We start from the raw sequence: 21,160 nt of genomic DNA on the forward strand, positions 1-21,160 counted from the left end.
ATGCCAGCAACCCATTCATATAATTGGAGAACAATGCAAAAAACTTGCATAAAAACATTTTTGCAATATAGCTGCAACTAGAAGAGTTAACTTATGTTAAAATGATACTCATTGCCATAAATTAATGGACATTAGTTTAGCAACAGCTGGTCTGTGACTTATATGATATAATATTGTTGTTACAAAATATAATGGTCCTAAAGTTTTAATAACTTATAATAATGTATGAAATTATGTAACTTCCAAATAATATTACATATACAAATACATGTTATATATACAAAAATTTAAAAATAAATGTGATAGATTTCTTCAAAACAATATAACGCTTAACAAACAAATGTAAACAAATTTATAATAAACATTATATTGATAAATTAAATTATTTTTAAAAGAAGAATATTAAAAACACTAACAATAATTAGAAATATTAAAAAACATTATATATAAATATAGATGCATACATATGTATTATAATAATAAATAATAAATCATTTATAAAGCGCCTGGTAACATCGACTGGTGTGTCCCCGCGCTAGAAACAGCTATATGCGAGGCTGGGCAAGGCAGGCGGAGCTCACATCTGGTAGAGCCAGGTTTTCAAGCCTCTCCGGAAGACACTTTTAGATGATTCCGAGCGAAGTGGAGGCGGTAGTGTATTCCAATTTTTGGCTGCCAAATAGCCAAATGAGCGCGTACCCATCCTCGCCCTTTGGATTTTTGGGACTTTGAGCAGGTAGGCTCCTGTTGATCTCAGATGACGAGTAGGATTGTAGGGGGTCAAGAGATCATGCAGGTAGCTATGTCCTTTTCCCAGTAGACTCCAGTGACAGAGGCACAAGGCTTTAAAGAGGATTCTTTTGTCAACAGGCAGCCAGTGGAAGGTATCAAGTGCTTTCTCCGAGGAGGCTCTCTGAGGTAGATTAAGAAGTAGGCCAGCTGCCGTATTCTGAATGTTTTGTAGCCGCTGGAGACTTTTTTTTGTTGCTCCCAAGTAGAGGACATTTCCATAGTCCAGTTGCGATGTAACAAGAGTGTGGACTAGGGTTATTCTGGCTGAGATGGGGAGGAGATTATATGTCTGAAAATGAACACTACACAATACAATTATTAAATCATTAAAATAAAATGTAAAAACAATATCTAAAAAACTAAATTGAATAAAATATAAAGTTCAATAGAAATAAAAAATAAAATATAAAAAACAAAAAAAAATGTAAAACTAAAGCATAATCAAAATTCGACACTACTTATATAGAAAAGTGAACAGAAATAATTAAAATAGATATAACTTTAAAAAAATAAACAATAATTACCTACCTATGTCCAAACTTTTAAACATAACAAATGTGAAATAATTATCAAACAATTAAACGCCTTAAAATAAACATTATAATTATTAAAACATAAATAAAACAAAATTAACACTGCAACAAATGTATTATTGCCATTCCAACCTATGCAACAGTAGGAAAAGTGATGTACTTTGAAAGGATGAAAATTACTATTCCCACTCCAACCTGAGTAACAGTGGGGCAAGTTTTGAACTTTGGAGGGTGATAGATTTACTATTTCTACTCTAACCTAAGTAACAGTAAGTAAAGTGCTGGACTTTGGGTGGTCAGATTTAACATTTCCACACCAAACTAAGCACCAGTAGGGAAAGGGTAGACTTTGGAATGGCCAGCTTTCCTATTTCCTCTCCAACCTAAGCAACAGTAGGGGAACTATGGACTTTGGAGTGGTCAGATTTACCATTTCCACTCGAACCTAAGCACCGGTAGGACAAGAATTGGACCTTGTGGGGCAATAGATTAGTAGTCCCACTCTTACCTAAACAACAGTATGGAAAGGGTTAGACTTTAGAGTGGTCAAATTTACTATTCCCACTCCAACCTAAGCAACAGTAGGGAAAGCGTTGGATTATGGAGGGGCCAGTTTTACTATTCACACTCCAAACTAAGCAACAGTAGGGCATGCGTGGACTATTGAGTGCCCAGAGTTACTATTCCCACTCCAACCTAAGCAACAGTAGGAAAAGAATGGACATTTGAGTGGTCAAATTTACTATTTCTACCCCAACCTAAGCAACAGTAGGGCTGGTGTTGGAAATAATACATAATAATTAATATAAAGTATAAAACAAACATAAAAAACTAATATAATAAAATTCAATTAAAAATACATTAAAAATGTTTTTTTTAATCCAAAACCACCAAAACTCATAAAATTAATTAAACAAATATTTCAAAAATGAGCTTATTAAATATAATAATAATAAAAAAAATGAACAAAAATCGCAACAAATAAAAAAGAAAAAAATCTTAGGGCCCTTTTACGACTTTTTACAGTGGACGGTGCAATGCGCCATCCATTGTAGGGCTGCCAAAGCCATGGTGCCTGCTGCCCATCAGATTAGAACCTTAATACTGGTCTGGCAGGCAGTCGTGCAGCGGTCTGACAGCAGCAGTTTGTTAGGCTCATAAAAAAGCCAACCATGCAGACCACCACTCTCAGAGCGCCGACTGCACCATCCTTCACAGTGTGGCAGACATGCCACACTATGCAGGAACTGGAGGTGCAAATCCAGGGAGACTACATGCGCCACCCCTCATGCATCCCCAGGCCCATATGCAGAAGGGGACCCTGTTAAGGCCCCCTTTGTTGCCTTTCTGCTGCCCTATTCATGGTGGCTCAACACCATGAAAAGAGTGGTGGAGAGGCAACCAAATATGCTCGGCAGTGCCGCTGCAGCACTGGTAGCATATTTCAGCCTCTAACCACTGCGCGACTGCCGCAGGATCCTAGATCCCCAGCGGTCGCAGTGGTCCTTTGGCGATCCGACCGCCCCAGTTGTAAGATGAAGGCGGGCCCGAAGTGTGGCGTTGTTCGGACTGCTGCCTTGGGTTCGGGACCACCAGTAATAAGGTCCTAAATCTTTAAAAAATATATTACATGAAAATATTGTAAATCAATCCATTCAAATAGATAATTTACATAATTAATAACTTAACTGTCCACCCAAAAAAGGAATTAACAATTTCCATAAATATATATTTAATTTTTTTTAAATTAATTTGCATAATTGATAATCTAATTAACCAATTAAAGTTTACAAAATGAAAAACTATTTATAAAAATGTTGAAAATATATATGACACAAATGTTCCACCCCACTCCCCTACAAACCCTGTCACCCACCAATTAAAAACAAATTAAAGTAAACTCACAAACAACACTTTAAAAGTACTGCCAAAACAATACAAATAAAAATGATAACACAGTAGCTTCTATTTTAGTCTTTTTGTACTTCAATATAGCTAAAGGGGTTTTTGAAAGGCAATGTGTTCCTTGGATGCTGATGCTAAGACCCCTCGGTGGGATTGAAGATAAATCTGTAAGAGGAAGGTAAAACTGTGCCTGTGTTATTTGAGAGAGTTATGATCAACAGCAAATAACAAAGTGCCTTATTACGATGGCGGTCGGTCAGACCGCCGTTCGCTATCGTATTGGGCAGGAGACTGTCACACAATGAGTCTGCAGTCCCACCCACCCAATTATGATGAGACCACCACCACGGCGGTCAGAAAGTGCTTTTTAGTTCTGCGGCATGTGCTGCGGCCCAGGAAAAGGGCCGCAGCACAAGCTGCAGTAGAAAAAAGCACTTTGTGCACATCCGTGCACTGTGTGCCAGGCACCATGTGCTGCCTGGCACATGGTGCATGGGTGTGTGGGGGTGCACTACATGTGCTTCCCAGGCCACTAGGCAGTGGCCCACAGGGGACGGGGGCCATGCTTGGGCCCCCCAAAGTCTGCTTTCATCTGTCCTTTCATGGTGGTCACACCGCCATGAAAAGGCAGTTGGAAAGGGACATCCTAATCCCTACGGCGGTGCCTGCTAAGGCACCGCCTCCATTGTAGGGATAGGATTCCGACCGCTGCCCGACGGGATCTTGGATCCTATCGGCGGTGGCGGTCTTCCCCTTGACCTCTGTGCTCTGACCACTGGTACTGTAATCTGGCAGTCTTACCGATGGCCTGGATATCGTGGTGACTGTTAACCCAATAACTGTCTGCCCCTCTGTAAATTGCATATCACTCAACTGCTAGCTCAATAATAAAAAATAATAACTAAGCTGTTCTACAAATAAATACATATTTTATATTCAAGAATACCTAACTATGGGCCTCATTACGATGATGGATGGACTTCAGTCTGTCTGCCATTGTCTCCTATCTGGGACTGCCCACCAACCGTGCAGCAGTCCCACAATAGGAATTAGGATGCGACCGCCACGGTGGCGGCATAACCAACCTTTAAAATTGTGGTGGGTGCTGCTGGCTGCAGCACCGGCGGCAATGTTAAAAAGGTATGGTAACTGTCACTTTGTACAGGGATATGTAGGGTGGCACCATAGGTGCCCCCCGAAACCCAAAGGAAAGGTCCAGTGGGGAAGAGGGGCCCGCTACAGGCCCCCAATGTCCATCCCAATCAGCCTTTATGGAAAGACTGGCATGGGGATTGACATCCTAATCTGACCGGCGGTGCCTAAAAGGCACCGCTGCCATTCTGGGCTATGTGGGCGGTCCGACTAGCGGTCGGATTTTTCAACCACCACCAATCCGACCGCCATCGTAATGTGGCAGTCTGATTGGCCCTTATGATTGGCGAGGGGACCACCACCGACAGGATGACGGTGGCAGGCCTCTCACTATCGTAATGAGCCCCTATATATATATATATGGCCCAAAAGTTGATAAGCTCCCCAGGGTCCAACACCAAAATGTGAACATCAATGTCCTATTTACTAAGTATGTCAATCACCATGAAATAATGGTGTAGTAATGGGTCCCACTGTCGTAGTCTGTACTAGTTGGGTGCAAGGATAACAGAAATCCACACGCAAAGCAGACATTGGGGAGATTGCAGGCATGTTAGATTTGACAGTAAAGTTAACATGAATGACATTGTAAATAGAACTTCAGGTTTGCAGCTGTACTGTCTTTATCTCTTTAGTTTCAGTGAAACCAAGGCAGTATATAAATCTGAGAAAAACAATCCTACAGCCTAATGTACAAGTCTGTGAACCTACAAATGTTTGCATTGTCCTCAAGCAATCTGTATCCAATGTTGATATGTGGAGTTTTTAAGCAGGTGCAAGAAAGGTAAGTGACAGTTATGGTGTACTGCTAATGACTAGTACAGCAATTCTATAATTGTTTGTGTTGTTGTCACCTGTGAATGGTAGACAATGCACATCCTTGTTGGATTTGTGTTCTCTCTTCTGAGTTCTACTCCAAGACATTGGAATGGTGTTCAGTTCTTAGGTTAAATACATTTGATTTGGATATACTTTCTGTGGATGATGTTGCTCCTCAGCATGCTCTCTCTCCTCACGTTGGTGCTTGATGAAGTAATCTTGAGGGATCAGGAGATTTATGGTTCGTTTGGAGCTTTTAACTAGCCAAATCTCTGTCAAAAATAACATATCTAGATTAAGGTCCTATAGTGAAAATAGTGTTCAGCAAACATATTGTTCACGATTTCCAAGCAGTGTATTCTGCAGATCTGCAACTATGATGTAGGCATTTTAGAGAGGATTGCACAATTTTTAGTCATGGACGTGCTAAAAGTATTTCTATGAGATTGCCTTCTGTTGCTCATGCTAGTTTATAAGTTGGGAGGATTTAAGGGATAGCTGAGTTTGCATAGTTTTGTGGTCAGCTAAAAGCAAGTCATTTTCAGACTGGAGAAAGTGAATTGAATATTGGTGTGGATTAAGGTCTCTAGAGCTTCAGTTCATTGATATAGTTTGTTCAATATCGCATTATTGTTTATAAGTGATAGTTTTTTTAGGTCAGAAAATAATATGATCAATTTCTTGTTGATCATATCTAGCGTAATAGATTTATTTTGTATATGTTGATATGTGTGTCTTCCTCACTAAACTGCCTCAGTTGGGATGGGTACTGTCGATGTGTGTTTCAGTGGAATAATACAACTCCATATGGTGGCTTGAGAGTTAGGTCCATTATTGTTTGGTTCGACTAGTGATTTATGCTTACTTTGAGATTTAACTTCAGTCCTGATTCATCACTTAGGGACACATGCATCAAAGTCCAGGATTTGCGATTCCTAAATAGCGATTTAAAAAAATTGAAATTTAAGTAATCGTAATTTAGCGATTACTTAAATTGTGATTTTTGCTTTTGGGATGATGAATCCCGAAAGCAAAAATACCGGTTGCAAAGGGGCAGATTCTGCTAATCTGCCCCTTTGCGACCGGTATTTGGGATGATGAATCCCAAAAGCAAAAATACCAGTTACAAAGGGGCAGATTTGAGACCGGTATTTGGACTGATGCATGTGCCCGTTAGTTCACAGTTTCCAAAGTGCAAGGATGTCTGACAGGTAAGGTGACAAATTAAGTCTTCTTGAGCTACTAGTAGCATTGGTAGGGAGTGGATTACAAAAAAGATGGTCTGGATTAGTGAGGGGCTGATCTAGATTATTCCCAGCTCATATAGCTTTGAGGGTATGGTTGAATGAGTTATTGAGTCAGTTGTCAGAGGAGCAGGGGAGACATGTTTTATGTTGATTGGGGACACAAAGTGAGAGTTGAATGAGCTGGTTTGTGGTAGAGTCTTTTGGTGTGCTTTTGTTGTGATTTTCAAGTCTACTGGGAATATTGTGTCCATCCAGCTGTTGAATAATTTCAAGATAGCATCTGATGCGTGGTTCATGACAATACTTTTTTATATCTAGAAAAGGTTAGATCTGCTTTATCTACTGGTAAAAGTTAAATCAACAGTTTAGTGATGTGGAGTACAGAAATGTTAAATATTTCAAACAAGCAAATGACCATCAGATCAATTTTCAAGTAAACTCTTCTTATGCAGAAGTTATGATTTTCAACAAGGATTTCTGGGAATTCTTTGAGAACCAAATGTTTGTGGTTCTAGAATGCCCTTTTAAAAGGTGTCAAGGGAAGATAACCCAGAAGGGTTTTTGGCCGGATTTTTTTAAGCTAAGAGTTGGAAGGTGGTTCTTGTGTCTGTTCTTGGAGTATGTGAATTAAAAGAGCAACACATGAGAAGGAACAAAGGTCTAAAAGTTACAAAGATGAAAGAAACAAACTTTTCATGCTTGAAAGAAACAAACAAGCATGCGTTGAACACTCCTCTTAGGAATAACTCACCTGTGGATTTAGTGTGTGTGATGAATTTTGGTGGAAGTATTATAATAAGCCCTTTAGAGTTGGTAATGACAGAGTCTATCAGAAAATAATGCTCAATGGGAATGCCATCGAATAACTTATTTATGGCTTGTGTGTCAGCATAAGTATGCATGCTGCACCTAGTAGGTATTACAATAGCTGCACTGTAGATACTTTAAAGTATGAGTTTTGCACACTACAATAAGTACTTTACTGCCAGAATGGGTATAAAGATTTATGGGCCACATGCATCAAGCATTTTTGCCTTTGCAAAATCGGCCCATTTGCGAATGCAAAAAGCAAATGCAAATTGCAAATGCAATTAGGGAATTGCAATTTGCGATTCCCTAATGGCGATGCACGTAGCCTTTCCTAAATGCAAACTGTGCATTTAGGAAACGCTAATTACCGTCAACTTCAAGTTGATGGTAATTTGTGCATGCCCTTAGGGCATGTGTGTGCTGCACATGTGCACACTCACCTTTTTGAGGGGGTGTATCAGAGGGGCCTTAGGCCCCCGGGCCCCTTTCTTTTGCTTTTGCAATTTGCGATTACCAATTTGGAATTGTAATTTGCGAATGCATTTCCATCCTATGGACCTGAATGGAGTTACATTAGCTAATAGTGATTCGCAATTACCGAATCGCTATCTAATGTTTAGGAATTGCTAAATTTATTGCGATTTCTACATGCACAGGCATTTGCAATTACCAAATAGTTATTCCTTAAAAATCACAATTTGGTAATCGCAAAACCTAATATTGATGCATGTGCCAGTAAGTCCTTCTGGAGAATAAGCAGAAGGGGAATTTCATTCAAATTGGTTCCCATGTTTTTTCAAAATGTATTCTGACTGATTTTACTTTTTGGGTTAAGTGCATCCCGACTGAAACTGATAAGATATTGGACCATATTCTCAAGGAGCTATCGCGAGTATAACGGCACATTAGTGCAGCCAAAGTTGGATAAATTTACCGCCCCATTCACAGGCTGGTGCTAACAGCCCATATCACCAGTTTTCCGGCGATAGCAGCCGCAAAAAACATCGCCACAGATGACCCTGGCAACTATCTGATTCAGAGTAGGCGTTCCCATGAAAAAAGCCACGACATTCCCTTGAAAAAAGCCCCAACATTCTCAACGACCAGTCTGATCTGCGATAAGATCACAAAACAGGCGATAAGGCGCGTTAGCACCAGGAAACTAACACCTGCTCTGACCTGGTGTAAAGTCGGACTACAACCTGCACCAGAAAAGGGAGCCCAGTCCACAGCCACACCTGAAGAACAACAGATGCCGTGGAGCCACCGAACCTGCGTGCCGGACACCCAAGAGGGCCACAACACCCAAAGACATGCCACATCAACTACACAAAATCATGTACCAAATAACCCGCATGATGCTGCACAATCACATCTGGTGACATGCATATGTCGTCACAAAAATGAGCATCACACATTCACCTTCAAAGCAACAAATGATAATTTATTAAGGTAAGCACAGAACAGAAATGAAGACACATGGCGGCTCCCCTCGGGACAATCCTTAGGTCACAGCCTGCAAGACAAAAAAAAAAGGTGTGTCCTGCGCACATCAAGGGACAGAGAGAGAGCGAAGGAGAGAGAGAGAAAGAAAGAAAGAGAGAGATAGACAGACAGAGAGGGGGAGAGAGAGATAGACGGACCGAGAGGGGGAGAGAGAGATAGAGAAAAGAAGAGAGGGACACGGAGAGGGAGTGCCGACACACACCCAGGCCTTACTGCTCACCTGCTGCCACTGGTGTGTCTTCAACCACGTGCCGGTATGTAGGGTAGTTCACCAGGTCCCACATCTGAGACAGACCCGTCATCTGGAACAGAGTTCAGATACCTGAATGGCAAAGTACATACAATTGCATGCAACATCATCGCCTGATTGCCCCTGCGCACCCAGGCAGCTGCACCTCAGCCCCTCTCGCTTCTCAGCGGTGCATGCCTGCCCCTGCGCACCCAGGCCTCACTGCTCACCTTCCACCACCGGCATGTAAAAAAGAGGGTCCACCACATGCGGCTGCAAGCCACAAGCCTGGGGCCCGCAGGCATGGCACCCTCCACATCATGCAGCCCCGCTCCACAGGCCACCAGGTCTCACATTTGTTGCTGGGTCTTGATTACTCCATGGCAGAGGACATACCAGTGCACCCGGCATAATCGCAGGCTGCACACCCTCTCAGCCTCATATTTGCCACTAATTCTGTGATCCAGGAGGCAACGCCACGTCGCGGTAGGCCCACGCTGCCTGCTGGCTCAGGCCTACTCTGCGGTCCAGGAGGGCACCCAAAACCTGAGCCGTCCGGACCGCCGGGACGGAGCATCATCGCAGGCTGCACATCTGCTCGGCACTTAAGGTGCCCCTACCTCAGTGCACCCAAAGTCACCGTCCCGTGGCGGTGTGCCTGTGCCGGCTGCAGTGTATCCGGTGCCACCAAGTCTGTGCCCCGCTAGTCATGGACCCTCTATGATTGGGTATCGTGGGGCGAAGCTATCATGTCACCTCTGGGCCTGCGGGATGTGATGTCGTAGGCCTCTTGGACCCCATGCCTACCACACGGATACACCCCAAGAGAGGTTGGAAAAGGCGTTGTGCACGTGCGCCCGGCCCTATTTATTGGCAGGGCACATGTGCTGTGACGCGTGTGCTGGATGGGTGTGGTGTGGGTGTAAATCAGCCATGAGGGAGTGGCCGTGGCATGCTGACAACTAGACCTGTGAGCAGCAGATCACTACAGGGGAGTCCTGGCACATGTGGCATTGTTGTCCCCTCCTGGAACATAAGCGCAACGGGCTGGCGTGGCGTATGCCAGTCCAGCGTAAGGGTTTAAACAATGACCCCGGGGCACTGGGTGTGGTTCCGTACGGGGCTGCACAAGGAAGTAACAAATGTGTGTGTTGCTTATGTTGCGTCTGCGCCACCTGGACGACAATCAGAAAGGAGTCACCCTGCAACCCAAGTCCAACGACATGAACCACATGGACGTTAGAGGAAATCATTGACCCTACATTCATCCATACTACCACACGTGAAACATAGAGATGACACATCTGTGTGATTCTGAATGCTTAATGCACATTCATTGGAGTGTTGCATCTGGAGCAGTACAGGGCCATGCAAACCCCACTTTCAAATGTTGGCCCGTGGAGGGCTAGCCAGAGTTATTCAGGGAATGACAAGTCCAAAGGAAGTGGAAGAGTTCAGTCCGCAGTCTGTTCACTGTGTCATTGGCGATCAAACAGAATATGGCAGTCCATTGTGAGGTCCAAGGTGAGTGTCGCAGAGGGTATCGGGGGACTGACACTTCAGGGGGAGGAGATGTGGATGTAGTGGTAGCAGCAGCATGCATCGGCGCCAGGCCTTGTGGCAACAATGCCATGAGGATGGTTTTGAGGTAATTATGGAACCCAGCTACCTCTCGCTGGTGTGCAGCCGTGGCAGCCGCTCTTTCCGCATTGGCCCGCTCCATGTTCTCCATGAGCCTCCACATGAGTCCCAACTCCCGGGCGAGCTCACTGGAGCCACCCTGACTAGACAGTCGTTTTTGTCGCACAGTCAGGACTCTGGCGATGTCAGCCATGGTTCATTGGAGGGTATGGAGCAGACTGTCGGTGTCTGTTAGGGACTGTGAGTAGTCCCTGATAGGACTTAGGCACCCACGTATGACATCTAGTTTATCTGCCATGCGGTCGAAGTCCACACGCACCTGTTCAGCCAGCTGCTCCTGGCATCCCAACACACGGCGTTGGAAGGCCATGTGTTCTTCGTGGGGTTCCTGGGAGGCAGCCGTGGTAGTGGCTGCTGCCTGCTGTGTGGTCTGTGCAGGGGGTGGGGTGTCCCCATTGCAGCTGGACTGCCTTCTCCTGGAGGTGGGCTGCGGAGACTGTTAATGAACTCTTGGAGGGCGTCGGAGTCGAAGCTGTGGTGGTCCTCTTCGTCATCAGAGAAGAGAGGTTCGGGCTGCTCTATAGGAGGTATTGATTGTCCCTCTGCAATGTGAAGGGAAGATGCAGTTTAACAATGTATTCACATGTGTGTTGTCGCATTGTACAGGTTAACATACAGACTGCATGACTGTGTACATCATGGCTGTTTCAGAGGGGCTGCCCATTTGCTGCGGGACAGTGGACATTTCAACAACATCACGGATGTTTGTTTGTACTTGTACAATATCAACTCAGATTTCCCTGCAATGCCACTTGTGATTGGCCAGTATCTACACCCAGTCAGCACCAGTTGATTCCTGTGTTTTGTTGTGGACGTGTTGGGGTTTGTGCCACTTTGTTGACAGTGTTGATGTGCTCTGCATGTTATTTGTGTGTGCCTCATTGGGGGGGTTGGCCCCTACTGCTCTGCTTTGCTGCCCTTTATCCCTTTCATGTGGTGTGCCTTTGACTTCTGTGCTTGTACAGTGCTGACATGTAGCATACTTGGGTACATTGTTCTCTTGGTGAGAGTTGGGGTCTGGGGCATGGTTTGTCCGCAGATGTGCTATGCTTATTTGTGCATGTGTGCCATTGTGCCCATCTCCCCCATCCCCCCAGTCCCAGGTCGTCACTCACCCTGGTGCTGTTGTGTCCGGCCCTGTTGAGCAGTGTCAGGTCCCCGACTCCAGCCATCGTCTCCCCACTGTTGACTGTGGACACCATTTCCTCCATGTCGTCCAGTTCCTCTTGTGGCGCAGGACTGCCACCTCAAGTCTGCATTGCTGCCTTCCGGTTGTTGGCGAGTTTCAGCTTTGTTTTGCGCTTGACGTCATTCCAGCGCCTCTTGACCTCTTCCATTGTCTTATTCAGCACTCCGACTGCATTTACCTTGTCCACGATGGACTGCCATAGTCAATTTTTTGTTGCCAATGACACAGTGGAGGTGAAGAACAGTAGTTGATGGTGTTCGACCACCTCCGTTATCAGGATCCTGTTTTCCTGCGGACTGAAGCGTTTCTTCCTACTCTTCTTGTCCTTGCCATTCCCTGACCCCGAGGTCCCAGGCAGGTCCTCCAGGGGGGTTGTGGGGTTCTGGTTCTCATATGTACTTGCTCTGGCAACATCCATTGTGCTTGGCTGTTGTTTGGCATTCGTTTGTCACTTTTTTTTCCAACTTTTATGGTGATTGTTCCCACCTGATGCGTGTGAATTTCAGGCCTGTAGCTGGTTTTCGCTGATTTTTGTATCGCGATTGGCCTCATCACAGCTTTTTTTGCGATCACGTTTCACATTTTTGCGGCATGGCATTGATTTTATCGCGGTCAGTTGATGCGTTATCTGGTGACTATCGCATGGTACCGCCGTGTTGTGAATACCTGGTTAACACGGAGTAAAATTCCCGCGATGGACTGCGATGTTGTGGGTTGTGTTAAGTAACTTTTGCGATGGTTATCACACATTCTTGAGAATATGCCCCATTGTTATAATTGTTTAGCCAGGCGCTGCTTAATTTGACAGTATGTTACTTAGTATTGTTTTTAATGTGTTTTAATGGGCATGTTATGGTTTTAATTACCTATGCATGATAAATAAATTTACAATTGAATTTGGCAAAGCATTTAGAAACACCAAACAGTTAAAACATCAAAAAATAACATGTTAAAAATCCCGCAAAAGTTTATAAACATAGAGACTAGTTTATTTAACAACATGACACCAATATGATATAATTCCAATAAGGGGATCTGGAACCAAAGTTTTAAATGAAACAGTACCAAAAAGCATTAAGCCCCAAACGCGGTCATCTGGTTGACCTTGACTGGTACCTAGGCACGATTTAAGGCCAACCACGATGGAGCACAGGTTGGATACAGAAACCAGGTTCAACCTTGTCAAAAGTTTTACCTTTGGAGTTAGTCTCCGAAATGGAAAAAATCATCAGCAGGGCAAGGCAGTAGGCTGTGGCCGAGAAGGAAACTACAAGGCCAGATAGCTGTGGGTGAAGTTCCAGTGGAACTGATGATTTTTGGGGAGAAAGTTCAGTGTGGGAGAAATTCCAAATTTGTTTCCAAGGAAGTTCCCTCACCGGCCGTATAATTTTGGTGCCTTCGTTCAGTAAAGATATCTACATTCAGACGTAATCACTTTTTTGGAGCTCGGATTTCTCCAGCGATGCAACGCTTCAAGCAGTAGCCAAACAGGGCTCCATGAGGCACAATACCCCTGTGTGATGTCCCACTCAAACTGGTATGCTGCTGTGGAAAAGATTAGGAGCAACCTGAATCCTTGGCCTAGTGGCAATGCACCTTCATCAAATTGACTTGGCAGGATTGTTACAGTCCTCCAGAGGTACTTGGAGCCAAAAAAGTCCCAGGTTTTTCAGGATGTTAAGAGGGTCCCAGGAGCTCAGGAACAGCACCTGAGCATCAGGATTCACTCCAGCAGAAGCCACCAGCAGGGTCCAGGGCAGGTCCAGATGGCATTGGTCAACTGGGACCTTCTTGCAGCTCGATGTGTCCCTGTAGCTTTACAGAAGGTTAGCCAACTGACCCTTGAAGTCCACTTTTTGGCCATAGCTAGAGGGGCAAATCTTCCCAGGGGCAAAACTACCTGCCTTTACAGCAGTACCTCTGCGTCCTACTGCAAACAATCCCACAGTGCCCCTCTCTGCCAAAATCTAAGATGGGGAAAATCATCCTCCCTTGTGCAGAACCTGTCTGTCCACCCCAAAGGTGTGGCAGGAGAATGAGCAACCTCACCTTGTCAGTCACTTCATACCAGTTCTGGGTGCAGCTCATCTCGCTTACTGGCATTGGTATATGCCTGACTGGGGAAACAAAGAAAGGCTGAGCCCAGGTGCCCGCATTTTTTTGCCTGTGACAGGAAACACCTCTTTGAAGTTAATCAGGTTCCTACGCACAGCCAAGATGGTCATGCTGCAATAGGAACAAAAACATCTCCACCTACCCAAGCCCTTTATCCTGCTCTGGGAGCAGTTTTTACACTTCATCAAGGGGGCATTCAGGTGAAAGTTAGTGATCATGCAAATGGGCATCCAGACATTTTAGGCATCGAAAAGGTAAATTACTAAAAGTATGTTTTCTTTATAGTTATATAACAACTTCAATTTACTGTTAAATTGAATTTGAAATAACTATTAAAAAGAGTCTTTGAGTTATATTTCTAGCTGTCTTTTAACTGTAAATAGCATTATAAGATGTAATAATATAATTCAGTGTTTACCTATGCAACAGCCAGCCTTGATACACTGGAGATAGCTTTTGGTCCCTTTGCCTTGCAAGGACATGTGTAACATTACATTTCTACATGGCTTACTTTTATTTACCATGCACCTTGCCTTAGCGCTCATAACAGATACAATGGAGTGACATTGTTGAAAGGGCTTATTTTGAAATGTGTCACTGTCAGGCTACAATGATAGGTAGCAGTCATGTTTGCATAGTCACTCTAGTGGGTGGCACAATAGTTGCAGCAGTTCACTAGTGAAGTTTAACTTTCAGACAATGGATACATTTGGTACTATATAATAGGGATTTATAGGTAGGTTAAATATGCCAAATAGGGGCATACCAATGTTGACATGCTTTAGGGGTCGACACTTGCACTGAGACCTGTCCCAGTTTACAGAGTCAAAGACTAGCAGCATCAGTCCAGAAAACATGGGGGTGATTATGTAAAAGCATCACATGTTAAAATTTGCTATTTTAACATTTTTATTTCTGTGGGCTATCAACTACCTTACATTTAAGTGTCTCATTGATTTGTCTAAAGATGGTCTTCATTTTTCTTTTATCCAATTTTTCTTAAAAATTCAAAAGGGATGGTGTTTCTTTTGGCTTCTTTTTTAGTTTGTGTGAGTTTTTTCTGATTGATTGAATCTCCAAGGACCATATGGCAGAAGTCTTTACTTCCAATCCATTGTTTGTATCTGGGACTGTAACCGGGTCAGAAGGAAAATGCAACAAGCTACATCGGGACAAGGAAGGCTTTATTTTTAAATAGTCTCTTCTTTTCTGGGATGCCAGTTTCGGCTAGCCCGGTAGGTTGATATAGAGCGTCGAAGGTGAGTGTTCCTCTTCTCTGTGGGGCGATGGGGTGCTCGTTTAGGCTGTCGACGGCGTGAGTCTTCAGGACAGGTAGGTGCAGAGAGGGGACTCTCCGGGGTCCGCAAAATACAAACAGAAAAGTGGGGGTCAATACAACATCCCGTTTGGAAGAGTTCAAGGGATTCGAGAGTGAGGGAAACACACTGGTGCACATGTGATAAGAGAGAGAGAATCCGTACGGGTGGTGGGGAGGAGTGCCAGTGAGGGGAGGGTAGTCTCTATTTACAAAGCACAGGCGGTGAGCGGCAGCGTCTTTTAGCCCTCAGCCTTCTCCCGCCTCCCGACCCAACCCGAGAAACGGTCCCGTACCTGGGTCAGCCACGCTCCTCCGTGGGCGTGGCTCAGCGAAGCGTGGTTGCGGAGTCCTCCTGTCTCTGGCTTCCAGTCCCCTGTAGTGCTCCCTCCGCCAGGGCTCGATCTCTTCTCCTGGCGTCCTCGCGGTTCGTCCTGTAGCTGTTTCTCCGGTCCTCTGATCTCCTTCTCCTCTGCTCTCGCTCCGGTGTCTGTGCACACACTGTTTCGCTCTTCGGGAGTTCTTATTGGCTGCCAGATACTGCCGTCATTGCAGGGGGCGGGGCTTTCTTGGAGCATGTCCCAGTTAAAGGGGCCGGCTTCACAGTCCGATACATCCGTTAGGGAAGCTGTCCACGAGTCTCCCTGGTGAGAATAAAGCATATGGTCCATGACTTCCCGAGCTTCCCACCAGTCACCCTCTGGTCTGACGCCTTCCCTGCTGATCTTGTGACAGGGACAATGAGCTGAGGTTTGTCTTCTGGCTCATTCTTTCTTATAGGCCAAATAGCTGATTACTTTTTTAGTATACAATGGTTCCAGACATTCGGCAGAGATTGGAATAGAAGACGTTTTTCCTTCGTTCAGAAATAAAACTCTGCTTTTCTTCCTGGTGGCCTTTGTAAACATTAGCTAAACTTTCTAACTCTAAAGTTGAAGTTGGAGCCTCTCAATGGCAACACATCCAAAATATTAACAGTTAATCTCTTTGAAGCCACTTGCCAAGATCTTTCTCTTTCTCACACATTGTCATCCTGGACCAACGCGGTTTTCTCCCTCTCCTTCTGAGATAGAGAAGTACTCCTCCTCATCCTGACTTCTACTGCTCTCTTGGTCTTCAATACTTCCTTAACTGTCTCTTTATAGCTGCTTGTTGCAGTTCCTGAGAGACAATCTTTTGGATTAAACCCTCCTACGAAGACTGCACACTCTTTTTATGACATGACTAATGTCTTCACTTTATTCACTCTATTTGCTGTTTAAATTGTTAACTTAAAACTTTTTCCTCACTTTTTATTTTAATGAATAAATATCCTCCCATTGTACTCTTAAATTGCACTCACTTCAAGAAACAAACTGCCAGCACAGCGCATTGCTAAGAGATTGAACAGCTGAATTCAACGTGCGAGCACTGCTCGAGTGCGTTCGTACAGTTTTTGAATTAGGCCACAATTCTTTTAGAAACGAGCGTGCTTCCTCTGCACACCTTCTGTTATTTCAACTACACAAATGCCGTCTCACTCCGACACCGGATACAGTCTTTGCGATGTGTCAGCCACACGCAATATGGCGGGCATCGCGTTAGGCCGTTGTAGTCTTTAGTGTACTGCTCAGCTGCAATGTAGATGAAACACCTGCGCGAGCCGAGACATCCACAATAACCCCCAAAGTTAGGCTTTCTTTGTTATTAAAGTAGTTTTAACAAACGATTCGTTTTAAGATTTACAGAAACTGAAATACAATTTAAACTAAATCGCCTTTTCTTGATTAAAAAATCTATTAAAATGTAGATGCTGGTCATGACACCCAACATGTTACAATAATTCATCACATCAAATTAACCCCTCAAACCCCCATAAATTGGGTTTATAAACTGTAAAAATGCTTAACAATCTATATAATCCTTAATAAATTATCTATTAACACAATAATAATTATCTATCAACACAATAACATAAAGCTCTGAGTAATGCTTTTCTGCTCAGAAGCAGCAAACAAAAGAGGAAGGACAAGGAAGACAGGGAGATTCATATGGACTTGAGAATTCTGTTTTCATTGTGATGTGGTTTGCGATCTGTTGTTGGAACTTTTAATTGTTGCTGCTCAGAAGGACATAAATACAAGTTTAAGCTTAATGCTAGCTTCCTTGTTATTAATAGAATTGTGATTCTTTAAACAGTAAACCTTTAAGTATCGACATTTCTGCTTACAATGGATCTGTAGACAGGGACAGGATGTGACAGGAACCTAAATGGTATAAACTGCCTGGATTCTACAGTCTACTCTAGAGATCGACAGAGGGCCAACAACTGTTCAAGGAGCAGTTGCCTTTTATGTCTCCTCCACATTATGCCAATGCTAAATGCCACTGTTTCACGAGGCGCAGTTCTTGCCAAAGGACATTACAATGCTCTCTACATCTATCCTAGTATTGATTCTGCACCAAAATGCTATTCCATTAAACCAGTTGGGTATTTCAGCTAAACTGAGTTGCCTTCCCAAAGCCATTACCATTGAAGTAAATGTAAGGGCCAGTCTGAATGGTCGACAGTCTGCCACCAAGTTAGATGAGAACCCTAGGGTTTCAACCAATCTTAATAACTTCCACACAACAAATGAAGATTGACTTCCTTTTTAAGGCCTTTATCAAGGATCTGCAATCAACAAACCTGGCTTTAATGTCAGCTATGTGACAGTTGAATGCCTAAGATAAGCAGGTGGAAGTGATTTCGATAAGGCTGAAATCGAGCAAAGAACCAGTTGATTACCACCCTATTATAATTTTGAAACATAAATTCCTTCTGTTTCACATTACAGCGAATAATTTGCCCTAACAAGCCGTATCCCTTAATAAGGTAATCTAGAAAGAAGGGCAGATGAAGCTTCTGTGAAGGTTCCCTATTTATTTACACATGGGTCATCTCAGGAAATGAAGAGGCATGGCACTGATGAAGAGGAGGAAGCACTGTCTGCATGCCTGAGGGACTCGATGCTAATTTCCCAGTACTTCTTCATCCACACATAGATAAAATGTGTCCATGAATAGAAATAAGACCCTAACTCCAGAATTACAGCTGTTACAGCAATTGATACAAATATAAGAATTAAAATAAAATAACCATAGAATTGCAGAGGTTTGCTCCCCTTTAAACATCTAATAAGGCCAGGTGCAATCATTAAACATGCTGTAATGCAGATCAAACCTTAATGCAAAAAAGTTCACACAATAAAGACATGTGACAGTAGCCGTCTTTATTTCTACATGGCGGCAGACAATATCATATTATGCCTACGCTGTCAACTGAAAAAACTGGACTGCTGGCCTGACGCATGAAACAGGCTATTAGCACTTGGAGCATCCTGACATGATTCTCTGCATCCAGCTGCAGACTTGTGATTTTTCATTGTCATTAAAACAATTCAGCAGCAGACATCTATAGAGACTCTGTGAGTACTTCTGGTGGTAAACCTAATAGTTTTGAATGTAACGCTCTGTTAATACATAGGGCCCAATTACAAGTTTCGGCAGTCATGGAGCAGGCTGCATGCCACCAATCTGCTCCAGGACTGCCAAAACTCACCGCCACCCTCCCGCAATATTACAAGTAATTTCGTGGTTTAGCGAGCAGGCTGCATGGCGGTCCCACTGCGGTACTGTTTAAAATCTCTACGTGAGCCTTAAACAGCACCACCGCAGGACCCCCAGTGCACGTTCCTGCATGGGAAGGAATGCACCATGTCTACCGGGGAGCACCACATGTTCCCCCCCTGCGTGTACCCCCGTGCACAGGGGCAAGAAGGGTTCCTGTAGGGCCCCCTTCTTTCCCCACCACCAGCAGTTACAAAGAGAAAGAACCTCCATAAGACCTCTGGCGGTGAGGAAAGTCATAATATGCTTGGAGGTGCCTCAGGGCACCAACAAGCATATTGCAGACCTCAAGACTACTGCAGGACCACCCAGGAATGTAGTTCCCTGGTGGTTGAAGTGGTGCAATGGTGGTCCGACTGCCAAAGTTCTAATAGGACGATCGGATCGCCAGTGGGGTGGTGGCTGGACCACCCCTGCCGCTCCCCCACGAGTCTGGCGGTCCTGAGACCACCAGACTCGTAATCAGGGACTTGCTGTTTCTCAATTATTCCAAAGTCCTATACCGAATGTATAACCTTCTATTAACTCGGAAAGGGGTGTACATAAGCCAATATTTGGTTAATGTGCCTCATTCTCCATATTCAAAATAATCCCCACAGTGACAAAAATGGGTTCCATCTATAGAAAATATTGTCTGTTTTTTCCAGACCTAATTTAAATATCATGTAAGTGTAGACATACTGTACTATAAAATGAAGTTTAGACCGAAATTCAGATTCAAATTGCTAACAGTTTTATGTTTTTGTCTTTACTTGCAGGCACCCAGGTATCGCCATGGGAAGTGCCAGTGACATCTGTCGAAACAAGGCTTTTGCACAAGCATCTGTGAAGAAGCGAGTAGAGGATGTTCATTCAGAACCTCTCTTTAGAAAAGGCATTCGGCAAGTTAATCCAGATGGACCTGGAACAGGTGCACAGGGGTTTGTGGGCCGCAGGCCTCACACAAGATATTTTATTGTTAATGAGCATGAAAAGCGCAAGAAACTGCTGCGATCCACTTCACGGTTACCTAGGCACTTCAAAATGGAGGAGTCAGGAGATATTGTGGAGTTATACCCACGAAATGTCAGAAGATATGTTGTTCGGACACCCCACAAAGACTATTCACCTCACTTCAGTGAAGAAGAGGAGGAGGAATTGAGGAGGGATCTTATTAATAGATCACACCGACCACGCTCTTTGTCAGACCTTCGCCCACCTCCTCAGTTCTATATTGGAGATCGAGCAGACAGTCAGATCTTAACTGATAAAGACCTATCCAAAATGCAGTACAAATCTTGGGATGAAAACTTTGGCTTTGAATTAGACAGACCCCATGTTCGTAGAAAGCCCAGCATGAAGAACGTTGGAGTTGATGAACGCTATGTGCAACGCCATATGAAGGCTAAATGTAAACAAAAGCAGGACCCTACTTTGACTGATTCAGACTCTTCCATTGCTTCAAGTAGTGATCAGCAAAATAGCAGCACTGATCAGTACATCCAGGTCATACACAAGAAAGATAGATACCTCAAATCAAACGCAAAGTTGAACAAAAAGAAAGCAAAGGCTAATATAGATCTACACACCAATGATCCCAATGAACTTGTTTGCTCAAATGTCTAGGACACTAACCCATCATAAGACAAATATATTTACAACGTAATTTGCTGCTATCTGACCAACAGTAAGGAATATCACTGAAGACAATAAAGACCATGACAAGCTTTTTGTGAAATAGTTTACTAGCTAGGAGGGATTGAATAAACGTAGTTTGCTTCATAGAAAAGCTGGAACAAACGTGTATATCATTCCTTCACTGCTACCCGTATTAGTATGAGTGTTTAAACAAGATATCAGTGGGTTGCATGTCTTCATTAAACATACACAACATTATTTTGTTACAACAAAAATAGGCCAACACCTTAAGCCTCTTCTGTGCTACATGAATAAATCACATGCAAACTACCTTAAAACCATCTATAATATTGTGAATTGTGCATGAAAAAGAGTTCAAATTAAAACTATGCGCCTTGAGACCCTCACAGGTGAGGATCGGGCTTACAATTCTCCTGATTGATTGATTGTTTGATTTCTCCCAATAATTACTGTTGGACTTGGCCCTTTTTGCAGAGTCATCCCTGAACTTTTTGTCTTCCTCCTGGTATTTTTTCTGACCAGGTGTTGGTGGTTTTGGGACTCTGGGCACTTTATCACTGC

At 43.7% G+C, this 21,160-nt stretch overlaps 1 protein-coding gene across 1 annotated transcript in view; it reads left to right on the forward strand.

Annotated features, from left to right (window-relative positions):
- Positions 1 to 20,892, forward strand: part of TMC3 (transmembrane channel like 3) — a 530,883-nt gene extending 509,991 nt beyond the window's left edge. The window contains exon 22 of the mRNA XM_085646348.1: positions 19,720 to 20,892. Coding sequence (XP_085502474.1) covers positions 19,720 to 20,566 — 847 coding nt within the window. The 3' untranslated portion in view covers positions 20,567 to 20,892. The remainder of the gene's footprint in view (positions 1 to 19,719) is intronic.
- Positions 20,893 to 21,160: the final 268 nt, after the last annotated feature.

The sequence above is a fragment of the Triturus cristatus genome, chromosome 3_1 (assembly GCF_964204655.1).
Source record: "Triturus cristatus chromosome 3_1, aTriCri1.1, whole genome shotgun sequence".
Lineage (NCBI taxonomy): Eukaryota > Metazoa > Chordata > Amphibia > Caudata > Salamandridae > Triturus > Triturus cristatus.